The sequence below is a fragment of the Platichthys flesus genome, chromosome 13, assembly GCF_949316205.1.
Source record: "Platichthys flesus chromosome 13, fPlaFle2.1, whole genome shotgun sequence".
NCBI lineage: Eukaryota > Metazoa > Chordata > Actinopteri > Pleuronectiformes > Pleuronectidae > Platichthys > Platichthys flesus.
This window is the reverse complement of record NC_084957.1, coordinates 1,592,630-1,607,109: the sequence shown is the minus strand read 5'-3', so window position 1 is coordinate 1,607,109 and position 14,480 is coordinate 1,592,630. Positions and strand designations below refer to the sequence as shown.

The window sequence follows — 14,480 nt, the reverse complement described above, 5'->3', positions numbered from 1 at the left end:
TTACATGAGATAATTTCACAGTTCACCTGAGACACTGAGTCTGAAACCCTGAGAGTTCAGAGCGAGATGACAACAGATGACAACAACAACAACAACCACTACAGAAACAACAACAAAAACAACCTGCTTTGAGTTTGCAATATGGGAAAACAATAAATATAACAGGTGACGTGAGTTTCATGGTTAATATTTCATGTATAGTTACAGGAAATTAAGGTTTATCTTTATATTTGTGTGACTGTTCCTTTAATTTCCATCGTGACGAAACTGCTCCCACGGTTTTACTCCAGCAGGTGGCGCTGCTGCGTTGATCTGTTATTGGCTGCAGTGGCAAAATATGTATGTGTCATGAGTCAAAGACTGAACCAGCTGCTGGACTGACAGTGTCTTCATGATGGATCCTCCTCGTCCTCCTCAGCTGAACTCCAGAAACAACCGTCTGACCGAGAGAGAAGAAGAAACATCTGCAAACAGCCAAACATCTGGAAACGCACAGATGAACGCAGCTGGTCCTCCGGCAGCAGACAGACAGCCTCAATAGTGAGTGAGCTCTTTTTATCCAATCAACAATATCAGGAGGTTTGCTACAGAAACAGCTTTAGATGGTTTTGAATCATATATTTTGATTCTATAACTGTTCTGTTTCTATTTGACATTTCGCACAGATTTCTGTGGTTTTTCTTCTTCTTCACTTTCACTTTCGTTTCCTGCGTTTCGAAAGAGAAATGCTGCCTTCACGGGTTCCAGTAAATTCTAGAAGTTTGTCTCCTTGACGTCTTCAGAGGTTTAACCCAAAATAAATCCCTTAGAAAAACACTTAAGTAATAAACAGGTTGATAGTCACATGTCTATCCATGAACTCCTCTCTCTCTCCTGCTGCGGTTTGAATTGAACTGAATCACACGAGTCAGATGTCACCTGAACGCAGCATCATATTATCTATGGAGCATTGAATACTCCAGCTGTCGGTTTCTATTTCTCACTAGTAGTGGTTTGTAAAATAAGACTTACATGCATCAGATGTGTGAAATGAATATGAGATATTCTGTAGTGAATTCACACTGTTTGTCATTTTGACCCATGTGTGTCAAAGTGATGTAGATATACAACATTTATATTTGTTCATAAAGTAAGAAAGGAAAATAATGATTTGTGTTAATCAAAAACAAGATTTTTAATGAATACTTAGAATATTAAATAATAAAACACATTTATTTCAAACATATAAAAGAACATTTCAGAGGATTCATTAATCAAAGGATTCCTTTTTGTCAGTTTACATGTGATGTAACGTGAAAGAATTTTAATGTGAAGTTCAGTCATGCAGATTTACACCTGGTGGCTATTTCAACTCACAGCACCATTTAAACTGATCATATGTTATTTTCATGTTAATCATGAAACTCTGGATGTTTCCCTCTGAGCTCCGGTGGGATCGTAAATTAAAAAGGCTTGAGTAAAGTAAAAATACTTCATGTTGATACTTATAAATTTAAAAAATCACTTAAACATACACAAAAATGGGGCCCCATGTGAAACAGAGGAGCCAGTTCCTGATCCAGTAAAATGCCCATTTAGGTCATTTCTTGTTCAAACAGATGTGTTCTTTAAAGTGAGTGAGTAACTTTTAGTACGTGACTAGTTAATTGAAACAAAAAGATGATTGACAGATCAGCTAAACGCTCTTAATCACTAATAATCTCTGTGTGTCTCAGCTCAAGTGGATTCACCATGATCCCACCTAATCTAACCCGGCGGAGCGAGATGGAAACGGGTAGGGCTGACTCTCCCCCTCCTGGATTATCATTATCATCATGATCATTATCATTATCATTCTGATCCTTTTGTTCAGGTCATGAAGCTTTTTGTTGTTTCAGTGGCTCAAAGAGGAGAAGAGACGTTTCAGAGGATGAGGGAGGCTCACAGAGTTTCTTATGTGTCCGAGGTGCCAGCGACGCTCGGTAAAAGATCAGATTCACACAACGAGCAACACGAGCATCCAACCACAAGCAGAGCATCATATTTACCCTGATGTGGTCTGACCTGCTGTTTGTTCCTAAAGGTGGAAGGGCAACACTGGATGAGGTCCGACAGAGGCAGCAGGAGGCGCTACTTCGCTCCAAAGTGGAGAAGAGGGTACGATCAGATTTATATACATTTAAATATATATATCAAGCATACATATTTTCCATGAATCCAGAATATTACAAACATAGAGTACACTGAAACAAGAACTGAGGGGGAAGGTTGTCAGGTCGTCACTTTAACACAAGTTGTTGTTTCCAGGTGAAACAGGAAGAGATGGAAAGGAGGAGGAGACAAGAAGAGGAGGAGGAGCTACAGAAGATGAAAGATGATGCGAGGAAGAAGGTGAGAAAAAAAAAACTTAATTTTTATAATTTCTTCAAATTTGAAGAGAAAGTTGACTTGTACTCAAAGATGAACTGATTAGAGTTTGGAGGTCAAAGGTCAATGTCACCCAAAGGGAACTTTAGGACGACCAGATTAGAATTTAAAAGTTAATCAATCAATTAAATTCAATTTGGTTATAGCCCATATTCAGAAATCTGAATTTACAAGGTGTGACATTTCTCTGGAGGTCCAAGGTCAAAGGTCACAGTGACCTCATGTGAGTGAAAGAAACGCAGTGTTTCATGAAGATCATTATCATCTATGAAAATAAAGAATTCAACCCTTGTATAAAAATCACCCACTAATCATATTTCCATATAGACTCACTCTGAGATGAGGTGATAATCTGCTCGGTTAGGCCGCCGCCCCTCGAGCGTCTTCCTGTTCTGTCAGCTTCTGTCAGTTTCCTGTGTTTCCCAAAGTGATTTCTGACGAAGCCCAGAGTCCCTCGTCAGGAATGCAGCGCTCAGGCCCGAGGGCTGAGGCGCTGGAAACAGAGTAAGAGTTGCACCGCTCACTGAGGCTGCAGTGCATTCTGGGAAACTGTTAAAGGTTTGCACAAAGACAATGAGGTCAGAAAAGGCATCGCGCTAAATAATGGGTAACGAAATAGAAATTAAAGTCTCAATATTTTGCATTTGACTCAGTAGTGACTAAAATCAATAACTACTCTGATAATGTTTATAATCTAATAATATACATTCAAACTCCACACAACAAGGCCCAGTGAGCCGTCAGGTTCAAACCCAGAAGGCCGGCCACTGGACCACCGTGCCGCCAGAACTCGATCCATGCATCTGTTATCTAAAGTGAGCTGGAGCTAATTCTCACTGGTTCTGTGGGTCCTGAACTCAATCTGCTTGTTTTTCCCTGTGGGAGAAAACACAAGCTAACAGAGAAACATTGGCTCACGTGGTAGGATTCGAACCGGAAACCTTCTTCTGAGAGGGGGCAGGCCACTGTTCCACCGTGCCACATGAACTCCATGACTGTGCATGAAGTGACAACTCTTTGTCAGGATGTCCTTCCTGTTGAATGTGCGACCGCAGCCACAGACCTTTTCCTTCACAGGTCAATGCTGCTGTGTTTTGAACCTCAGGGCCACCGTACATGAGGAACACACAAAGTCTGGTTCATGTTAAAGAACAGGTGCACAATGCAAGTGGCAACAAAACAAAACAACACAAAACTCCATGAAACAAAGAAACAATACATGATTCCCTCAAACAGAATCACGTTTGTCCTCTAGATGTCAGTAGAGACAAGCGTCTGTCCCACCACAGTGACGACCTGCTTCATGTTCTCCTGAGGTTCCAAACTCAGCTCTTCACTTCGCTCTCAGACATGTCCCCCCCCCCCCACCCCCCCACCACCATGCTTGTCCTCTAATAGCGGTTAATGGGCTGCTACTGTTAATGTGGGGGGGTGATTGATGCCGAGGACCAGAGCGGTTGACTCTCTCCTGTTGCACCACGACCTCTGTGAAGCCAATGGAATGTCCTGTGATCCAGCGAGTAGACAGATGCATGTGGAGCGGACAGTCGGTCATGTCTATAGACGTGATCCAACTACATGTGATCCAACTACACGTGATCCAACTACACGTGATCCAACTACACGTCTATAGACTCACTACAGAGAGACGTTTAAACCATAAACACTGAAACATAAACTTCTTCATCATGAAAATTAGATTCAGATATAAAGATGTTTTCATCAAATATCTGAAGTGACAGAGGAATGGAGATGATTTAGTGAACAACATGTTGAACAGTACAAAAGGAAAAGAGGATGATTAGAACAGGTCTGTATGTGTTTGACTGTTATAATTTATTAATAGATGGTTATTATATAATTATTGAAGTGGGAATTGTTCACACGCTCATACACTTCAGCTCATGTTATCATAAGTCGTGTTCTTTCACATCAGACGTGCACGAGCATGAATGTGTGTGAAGTAGTGGACTTTTAAACGTTATTATTCCCAGGACACGCGTGATGAATGTTGCATGTTGGGAGGAGCAGCACACGCGTGATGGCTGCATGTGACGTGTCCCGTGTTCTGTGCTGTGATGCGTTTGCAGGCCGAGCGCCATGAGGAGAAGGAGCGACAGGAGGAGCAGAGGAGGAGGGAGCAGCTCCAGCAGGATCACGTCAGGTCAGACCGGGATCAGGTTCACCTGGGCCTCATCACTGTCACTTTGTGGTATTGTGTTGTTTTTGTGTTGTTCTCTGTTGCTCTGCAATGGATCTTAGTCACAGACGCAGCATCAGGTGACACCACCGCTGGTGCTTTGCACAGGAAGCTGCTCCTCGGCCGACCTGTGATTATCACTTCATCCAGCCGGGTTTATCAACCAGTGACATGAACCAGTTCACCTTTAGTTTAACAGTCTAACTGGTTTGTTAATGGTGAATAGTTTTATATAGTTTAATATTTGTACCGCACTGCTCCAGGCTTGATTCATACGTTCCTACTCTGCTGCACTTTCTCAATCACACATCCTTCATACGCTGCTGCACAATGCCAGGGACCGGGGGTGGAGTGTCTTGCCCAAAGACACTTCAGCATGTGGAATGGGGTGAGACTGGGATCAAACATACAACCCTCTGGTTAGTGGACAACCCACTCTACCTCCTCCGCCACATTAGGTAATGGAAAAAGGAAGAAAGTTGGGTGTTTCAAAAGTTTATTAAAAACTGTATTAGGCATCTTTGCTTCTGACACAGACTTTGTTGGAAAGTCAAAGTGGAGACATTTCACTTCTCTCTTCAGTCCCGACTCCTAAAGAGGAAACGTTACACAACTCACTCTCACGTGCAAATCAGTGGAAAAACGCCTTTAACTTCTGTCTACACAAGTTATCGATGCCAGATTCTCCAACAGTGTTTTATTATGCGCGACTGGCTCCGGGGGAAAATGTTTGTCAAGTAGCATCCCTGGCTTCCCGTCAAGATAAACACGAGAAGGAGACAGCCCAAGAATTTGTGAACCTGAGGAAAACAATGAAGACATTTAGAGACGGGACAAAGGAGATGGAGTGGGACACGCTGGGGAGCCGGGAGAGCGGTGTCAGCGAGGGACAAACAAACTGGGTCGACCTTGTGGGTCCGCGGAGTGTCTGTGGAGTGAATGAACCCCCCCCCCCCCGTCATTATGTCTGAAATGTGCCTGTGTGTGTCTCCTGCAGGAGGACGGACAGGTTTCTGCAGAGGTTTGAACGGGGACCCCGGGATCCACCGGCATCCGGTGGTGCCACACACACGTCATCCACGGTGAGCCGGCAACCGCATGATATCTGTCTGTGTGTGTCTGTGTGTGTCTGTGTGCACTTGTATGTGCTCTCACATGTTTTGCTTGTACACGCTGCGCCCTGTGCGTTGCATGTAGACACGTCACGTGCACACACACTGTTCCCAGGGTTCGATGCCGAGCCTCATATCTGTGGCTGTGTGGTCGGAGCTCTGTGGCTCTTCACACCGACACGTCTGTGTTCTGAGTAAATACCCTCGGGTGAGGAGTTTTCATCATGCAGGGCCGTGCTGCTATTGACTAGGGTCCCCGGGTGGGGCAAGGAGCTCGACCCCCCCCCCCCCTCGTCCCCTGGTCAGAGCCGAGGGCGGGGGGGCGGCTCACAGTGGAGGGAGAGGAAGTACAAACACACAGAGGAGTGGACCTCTGCGTTTCCCTCTCCCCTGCCTCTTAATGCGTCTGTCTCCCGCTCTCCTTTGTTTTCTCTGCCTCCTTCTTCTCTTTTCTCAGCCGCTCTTCCTCTCCGTCTGTTTGTCTTTCCTGGGAGGGAGCGAGTGGACGGCTCGCAGAGTTCAAGGGACTTCCCAGAGTTCACTCTGAGACACAGCACGGCCGAGGACGCAGCCCAGTGGAACACCCTTTACCAGTAAAAGTACCTGGAGGACGCCCAAGCTCCTGGGTCACATGACTCCACTGTCCACTGACCCTGTTTGTAAATCACCTTCCTCCTGATCAACTGGGAGACAGACAGCTCTTCACTGGGAAGAGGGCTCGTCTATCTTTAGCTGAGAAAACATTTATTAGAGAGCGTTGACAGCTTCTGTCGGCGACTCGGTGCTAATGGTGTCTGTGCTGCTCCCCGACCTGTCAGTGGTGCAGCAGCAGAGAGCGTGCACGCCTTCATCAGGTCTTCATCAGGTCTTCATCAGGTCTTCATCACGTCTTCATCAGGTCTTCATCACGTCCTGCTGCTGGCACAGTGCGTGGTGACTGACAGCGCTGGTGAAAGTGCACACGCAGCTCCCCCCGGCCGACAGAGGAAACGTTTCCTTTCGGGGGCTTTTCTCATTGTTGTGCGTTTCTTCTCTCTCTCGCCCTCACTCTCTCTCTCTCTCTTTCTCACATGGACCTGATGTAAATCTTTCAGCAGGAGAGTGGAGTGTGGGGGGGGGGGGGGGAGACAGAGAGAGAGCGAGGGTCAAGCTGTGGTGCAGGAAGAAAGAGAAAACAGTTACAGTAATAAAGAAGTCTCTGTTTTATGGAGGGACACACACACACACACAGACACACACACACACACACTAAATGAATGGGTTACAGACAGACACACACACACAGACACACACACACACACACTAAATGAATGGGTTACAGACAGACACACACACACACTAAATGAATGACTGTCCTCTCCCTCGCTGCCGCCTTTTCGTTTCACGTCGTCTCGCCTCGTCTCATCTCCTCGTCTCCAGAGTGGCCTCACTCGTCTCCCCTTGTTTTCGTCTCATGTTTTCTTTTCCTTTCCTTTAATTCCTTTTCCTGTTCTGTCTTGTTTCATCTCGCCTCATTTATCTCCTCTCATGCTTCCTCTCCTCTTGTCTCCTATGCTTCTTTCCCCCCTTTTCTTCTCTCCTGCTTCATCTCTTTTTTTCGTCCTTTCCTCTCGTCTTCTCTTATCTCCTCTCCTTCTTCTTCTCTTCTCATCTCCTCTCGTCTCCTTTTGTCTCCTCTCCTCCTCTCCTCATCCTCTCCTCTGTCTCCTCTCCTCTGTCTCCTCTCCTCTGTCTCCTCTCTTCTGTCTCCTCTCCTCTGTCTCCTCATCCTCTCCTCTGTCTCCTCTCCTCTGTCTCCTCCTCCTCTCCTCCTCCTCTCCTCTGTCTCCTCATCCTCTCTCTGTCTCCTCTCCTCTGTCTCCTCTCCTCTGTCTCCTCTCCTCTGTCTCCTCCTCCTCTCCTCCTCCTCTCCTCTGTCTCCTCCTCCTCTCCTCCTCCTCTCCTCTGTCTCCTCTCCTCTGTCTCCTCTCCTCTGTCTCCTCTCCTCTGTCTCCTCCTCCTCTCCTCCTCCTCTCCTCTGTCTCCTCTCCTCTGTCTCCTCCTCCTCTCCTCCTTCTCTCTCCCTCTCCTCCTCCTCTCCTCTTCTCTCCTCTCCTCTTCCTCTCCTCCTCTCCTCTTCTCTCCTCTCCCCTCCACCTCTCCTCCTCCTCTCCATCTCCTCTCCTCTCTCCTCCTCTCTCCTCCTCCTCCTCTCCTCTGTCTCCTCTCCTCTCCTCCTCTCCTCCTCTTCTCCTCTCCTCCTCTCCTCCTCTCCTCCTCTTCTCCTCTCCTCCCCTCCTCCTCTTCTCCTCTCCTCCTCTCCTCTTCTCCTCTTCTCTCCTCCTCTTCTCCTCTCCTCCTCCTCTCCTCCTCTCCCCCTCTCGTCTCTACTCCTCCTCTTCCTCCTCCTCTCCTCTCCTCTTCACCTCCTCCTCTCCTCTCCTCTCCTCTTCCTCCTCTCCTCATCCTCCTCCTCTTCCTCCTCTCGTCTCTCCTCCTCTCCTCCTCCTCTGCTCCTTCTCTCCTCATCCTCCTCCTCTCTCCTCCTCTCCTCCTCCTCTGCTCCTCCTCTCCTCCTCCTCTCCTCCTTCTCTCTCCCTCTCCTCCTCCTCTCCTCTTCTCTCCTCTCCTCTCCTCCTCCTCTCCTCCTGCTCCTCTCTTCCTCTTCACCTCCTCCTCTCCTCTCCTCTCCTCTTCTCTTCCTCCACTCCTCATCCTCCTCTTCTCCTCCTCCTCTGCTCCTCCTCTCCTCCTCCTCTCCTCTCAGATACACGTCACAGATCAGGAGATGAAAGCTTGCGGCCACAGAGCAGCAGAAGTCAAACTTCTTGATGTGGTGGAGAGCAGGACCCTGGGATCTGTTGTTCTTCCAGCAGTGGCTCCATGAGAGAGATTGATCTCTCCTTCATTTCCTCCATTTGTGGGCGTGTGTGGTGTGTGTCTGTGTGTGTGTGTGTGTGTGTTTGTGTGAGTGAGTGGGAGACTTAAAGCTTTGATGGGAGCAGTACAGATGTTGTATTTGTTCCTTCTTCCTCTTCTTCCATCTTAAATAACCACTTCCCGACCGTTGAGCTCTCTCAGGGCAGGACCACAGTCTGAGGATGGAGGCTGGTGGAGGTGAAGGTGCAGGAGAGTGCCTTTATTCTGAAAAGGAGAAAAAAAAATAACATTTTCATCGAGTGACTACAGGCTGATCTGTAAAATATTAAAATGCTTATTTTCACCTAATCAAACTTGTATACAGGAAGAGAGAAAATCATATTTTCCACTTCCCTGCTCAGATGCTCTGTTGTTTGTCCTTCGTGCTCCTGATGCTTGTTTTCTGAATTCCACGCTCCAGCTTCACGTTGGAATTTAACACATCACAAAGTCCAGAGGTTGTTTACGTTCGGTGTTACTCATTTAAACAGGTCGTGTGAATCCTGACAAACAACCTGATGAATCAAGTCTTTTTTGAATCAGGTTGATTATTCATACGCTTGAAGTCCTCTCCTCTGTCGGCTCACTGCAGACCAGAGGAACAGTTTGTTTACGTGCGCGACACAAACTCATGCACCAACAATGTTAAATACTAACACAACAGGTTAACAGGTGTTCTTCTTAGTTTGGGTCGGAGATGACCGCTTTGTGCCGGGCGCGTCTTTACAGGAAGCTCAACACACAGTGAGCAATATAAATAAATCATTATTGTTCCGTGACTGAGGAGTCAACGATTCAAACAAACTAATCTTCACAATTAATGCAGCTTGTCACACAATTTGTGTTATACTGTACGTAACATCACATGTAAAACACAGAGCGATTATGAGAACAGTGAAACTAATGCACGGCTCATTGACAGATAAAAGTCAGTTAATATTTAATATACACATCAAAGAGCAGAGAGACGACCGGCTCCATTAAACCGAGAGCTGCTCTCACAGCTTCTCAGTTATGTATTTACACTGCTCCTGATAATGACCTGTAAAGTTTATACTGATAAGATTCTAGACGTCCTTTCTTTTCTACCGTGGGTTTGATTCCTGTTCTGTTTTTGTCAGAGTGAGGCTGCGGTGAAAAGTGGGAGAGACGTGCACCTGGAACACAAGAGGTAGGAACTTTGATATTTAATATTAAATCAGGTTCTGTTTCCAGCTCAGCATCAAACGTGAAACTGAGACTCTGTTTGATGGAAACGTTGAAACGTGGGAGCTGTAAACTCCAGCCAATGAGATTAATCGTTTGTTTTGTTCATCCTGTTGGAATAAAACTAAAATAAGTCAACATTCAGGTCTGTGAGCACTTAACAGGCGTGGTGGATATAGAAGTTTAGAATGTTCTCAAACATCCTGCTCACGATCATGTGCAGCCTGTCAGCACGTCGGGTTCTAAAGTTCCACGTTAGCTCCTTTTATGTGAACCTTGTTTCTTTTTATTCATTTTATTTTGACAGGGTGAACTCGGCCTTTCTGGACGATCTCCAGGGTCGAGGCGTCGGGAGCGAGGGAGAGAGGGGGGGTGTCCCGGGGGCCGAGTGGCGCGGGTCGGCCTCTAACGATCTAACACACCCGACCGGACAACAAGCCCCCCCCGCTCACCTGAAACCAGATCCAGACCAGAGCTGGACACAGGAAGCTGGTGAGCCCACAACGTGAAACGCCCTCTCTCCTGTTTCTCACGCCGTTTTCTGTTTGGTGCGTCTAAGCGCTGGTTAACCGAACTTAAATCAGACATGACAGAGCTGCCCGCCTCGTCCTTTCTCACAACTCTGTGATTGTGTTGTTTAGTCTGTGTTAAATCAAAAGCTTTACGTGCAGGCAGGAAGTTGTGTGTGGTGCGAGGTGACACTGTAGCTGCCGGCGTTTAAATCCTGCTGCTGCTTGCAGTTTGTGGGAAATGTCAGCGTGAGTAAGGAAGTCATTTCCTTTGCACTGAGCACAAATCAAACAGTGAAGTGTGAGTTTGTAAAGACGAGGCAGAGCTCGGCTTCACGATGTGGCCTGAGGGTCAAAGAGGAAAGTTCAGCAGCAGCAGCGATGAACCCAGGAAACGACTGACAGACTCTGAGTCTGTAGCTGGGACTGACAAACCGTGGCCTCTTATGTAACGGGCCTGCACCGACACCGAGTGAGATACCTGACCCGCTGCCAGGCACCTACGAATACCTGCCATGCACCAGGCGAGAGGGAAAACACAAACACAGAGCGTCATGACCTCCTGAGTGGAAGCTTCTCCTGCGGCTGCATGTGAGTGCACGTTCAGAAACTCCTCCCTCGTCTCAGACATTGTTCTGTGCAACAGACCAGGAGGTTTCAATTAATCCCTGGAGGGCTGCGACCAACAATCACTTTCACTGTAGAAGATCCAGTTCACAGGGACACAAAGGAGTGAAAGTCAGAAACCCTCTTTTGTTTACCTGGTGGCTTGTTTCTGTTGATGCAGCAGCAGCGACTGGACGACTCACGAGGTGTTTGAGGAGCTTCAGTGTTTCTCTGTTGGAGAGATACTTCCTTCTCCTCAGACGTCTCGTTCTCAGGAAACCGATAGAGCAGCAGAGGAAAGAAGCACTGAGGAAACAGCACTTCTCCTTTAATGGTGGAAGAAAAGTAAACACTAGTAGTCGAAGAGGAAAGAGTCAGATTCCAAAAAGTTGTTTCATTCCCTGCGTGAAGTTCAGTTTCTGAGACGTCCTTTGTCCTACTTCTCCTGAAGCCTTTCATTATCAAATAACTGCCCTGGAACACCAGATTTCACCAGAGCAGGGTCAGACCTTAAATACTCCTGAGACTCCGGTCCTGGCTCGGCCGCTGTGGGCTGAGCTCGGCTGGTCGGGATCCCACAACCCTCTGGCTCCACGCTGGGCTGCAGGCCCCAGTCTGTAGATCAGGTCCTTCCTGTTCTGTCATTACCTGTCCGAGCCAATCTCCTGTCCGCTCGGCTGACAGCCCGGCTCGGACTCTCTGTGCACGGAGGTGAACCCGGGTGAACCACGAGGGAGGACGACAGGGAGTCTGATCCCGGGCGGTGAACGACTGCAGACTTCCACTTTTCTCCTTCTCGTCTTTTAGTGCATTTTCATCCAAAGAGCTGAGGACAGGGCGTTTCGAGGATTTCCCTCTAATCCTCTGGTGACGGCACAATTTGTGTTATTTGCACAACTTGTACAAAGTTCACAGGAAAGTGCACCGTGCTATGACGACAAACCGTCCTGCAGCAGAGTCCTTGTGGGAACGATGAAGCATTAAAGCTGTAAGTGGACGATGATCAGACCTGCACATCATGAAGGTCCAGAACGTTCCCTGTGTCCAGCTGCTGCAGATAGTCAGGAGTCAGGATGGGACTCGTGAAGTTTCAAAGTATAAGAACTTCCTGTTTCCTTATGAGGCGACACTACGGACACGCCCCTCAACGAAAACCTTTAATTGTTTAATGACCTTTCATTGTGAACGTCTCTAGATCCTGATCACTGCTCTCAGATCAGTCTGTGGCTGTGAATCAGCAAAAAGGACCATTAACTTGAAACTGTCCGACTTCCTGTTGGGTGTAAAACCTTTCTCAAAAAAGAAGTAGCTGGAGGTCATGAAAACACTTTGATGAAACCACAATCTTTATTAACTTCTCATCTTTAGGTTTCTTGTTTGTGCTCTGATGGGGGAAACGTGGGGGGGGGGGGAAATGTTCATTTATCCAAACGTACATTTTCACCAAGAGAACTGAGCTTTTGTGAGATTTTGATCATCAGTTTAAAAAGGAAGAGAATGTCATATTTATTGCAAAGTCATGGCAGAGCTCTAAAACAGGGGCTTTGTTTCCTGTTTGTTTTCCAGACCAGTATCCAGACTACGACTGGGACCTGCTGAAGCTGGAGAACATGTTTCCAAACTACACCAAAGAATTCCTGACTGACATCCTCCACCAGTGCCACGGCGACTTCGAGTCGGCCGTCACGATGCTCGTCTGCACCTTGTCTTGAGTTCCATTCTCCTCCAATGGGACGACTCTATTCATACTGGGTTTGGTGGTTCGGGAGTTGCACGTAAATAAAATGTGTAATCAGCGTTGTGACGTTAGAGGGAATGTAGAAACGGGTGATGGATGGAGGACGTGTGCCTACAGAGGAGCGTCCTGTAATGTGTTCTTGATTATGCTATTAATCACGGAGTGGTTGTATCTGTCTGCTCCAGTGACTCATGTTGGGACGCGGCCCTGACATGGAGCCCACGAGCGTTTGCACCAGTTTAGTTGAAGGTCATCGCCGTGACTCATCAGCTTCAGATCATATTTTGGGCTCTTAATTAAATCAGTGTGTGCAGATGGAAAAATGCTCGACCCAAACACATGATGTCTTTTGTTTGTTTTATAATCAGAGTCACATGTGAAGCGTCTCCAGCTTCTCAGGACCGGCACAGAGTCAAATAAGATTTTACCTTGAGAGATTAGAGTCAGTTAAGGCTGCACACGACGACCTTTTCAAAATAAAACGATCTCCCAGGTTGTGTCTCAGTTTCAGCTCCTTCAGACTCAAACACAGCCAACGGGTTTTCAGGCTGAACCGGGTCCAGCGGCGTCTCCGTACTCTGATGTCGTGTGGACGCCGGACGTCTCCTCAGCTGAGTTCATGAGTTTCCAAACGGAAACGTCTCGGTGAGGATGTAGATCGAGTCGTAAAAAGCCTCGGAGGACGTCCACGAAACACCCGTCTGTGAAATCCTGCTGTTTCAGTCGCTCTGGTGCGCTGATAAAAGCCGGGTGGGGTTTCCAGGTGGAACACAGAGCTGCGGTCAGAGCTAAAAATGGCAGCTTTGTAACTGGGCTGAGTGGAGCAGCAGAGATGTTATCACCTGACGAGGCAGCAGAGAACAAAGGGTGGTGCTCTCCACACGGGGGACCGACAAAATCCCCTTTTCTTCTGTAGCATGAAGTCATTCAGGGAGCGATGCAGGGCTGATGTCATCCAGAGCGTCTGAACTCGGCTCTGCACACGCGAGGACTTTAGATAATAAAACGTCTCCTACGTGTTAATTGTGATTTTCTTTGAATAAACTTTGGATTGTGTGCAGCACCTTTGTCTCGGTTTTTTGAGGTTTTTAAAGATTTCTTTCCAGGACACTCCAGAGGAATTGACTGGAGAAATTATACAGAAGAACACAGATGTGTAAATTTAAGCATTAAAGTAATTTCCTCATCAACAGCCTTTAGGGAAAAACGTGACATTCAAAAATTAAAGGAAAGATTTGTGAACCCACTTTTCCCTCAGAGAGACCGAGGAGCTACGAGTTTGACCTGGAAATACCAACATTAATCTGTTCTTACCCTCATGGCTTCATTTATTAGATGCAGTTACTGGTAAAGATATTTTTGAAGTTTGCAGAGAGCTAAGCTAATAGTTTCCCCCTGCTTCCAGTGTTTATGCTAAGCTAACCCCCGCCTGGCTCCGGCTCCTTCCTTGGATAAAACATTCTACAATTGCTATATTGTGTTTGTAAAGGACTTAATCCCACATCACATCAGATTACATTGTGGCCACAGTCAAACTCATTTTAAAAACCTCTAATGTGATAATGTGATGTTGTCATATCATGCCGCGGTTTGTGGAAGAATAGATTTGGGAGGAATAGATTTAATTGTATTGCTTAAACTAAATCAAAAGGAAGATTAGCTGAGAGTAAATGTTGAGATTAGGCCTTAATCTGCAGGGTTTGTGTAAGAATGTGTGTTTTTCACCTTTTGTGTGCGTGACTACACAGTAAACAGGAAAACCCCGACCTGACCTGGTTGTGTTTTCATGAGTGTGGGCAGCGGTG

At 46.9% G+C, this 14,480-nt stretch overlaps 1 protein-coding gene across 1 annotated transcript; it reads left to right on the top strand.

Annotated features, from left to right (window-relative positions):
• The first annotated feature begins 309 nt into the window (after positions 1 to 309).
• On the top strand, positions 310 to 13,738 carry epsti1 (epithelial stromal interaction 1). The gene is made up of 10 exons (XM_062403029.1): positions 310 to 540; positions 1,716 to 1,774; positions 1,878 to 1,961; positions 2,063 to 2,136; positions 2,287 to 2,370; positions 4,497 to 4,570; positions 5,604 to 5,688; positions 9,738 to 9,787; positions 10,130 to 10,314; positions 12,504 to 13,738. Exons 1-10 carry the CDS (start codon positions 392 to 394, stop codon positions 12,647 to 12,649), a joined length of 990 nt encoding a protein of 329 aa, XP_062259013.1. The 5' UTR covers positions 310 to 391; the 3' UTR covers positions 12,650 to 13,738.
• The last annotated feature ends 742 nt before the right edge of the window (positions 13,739 to 14,480 follow it).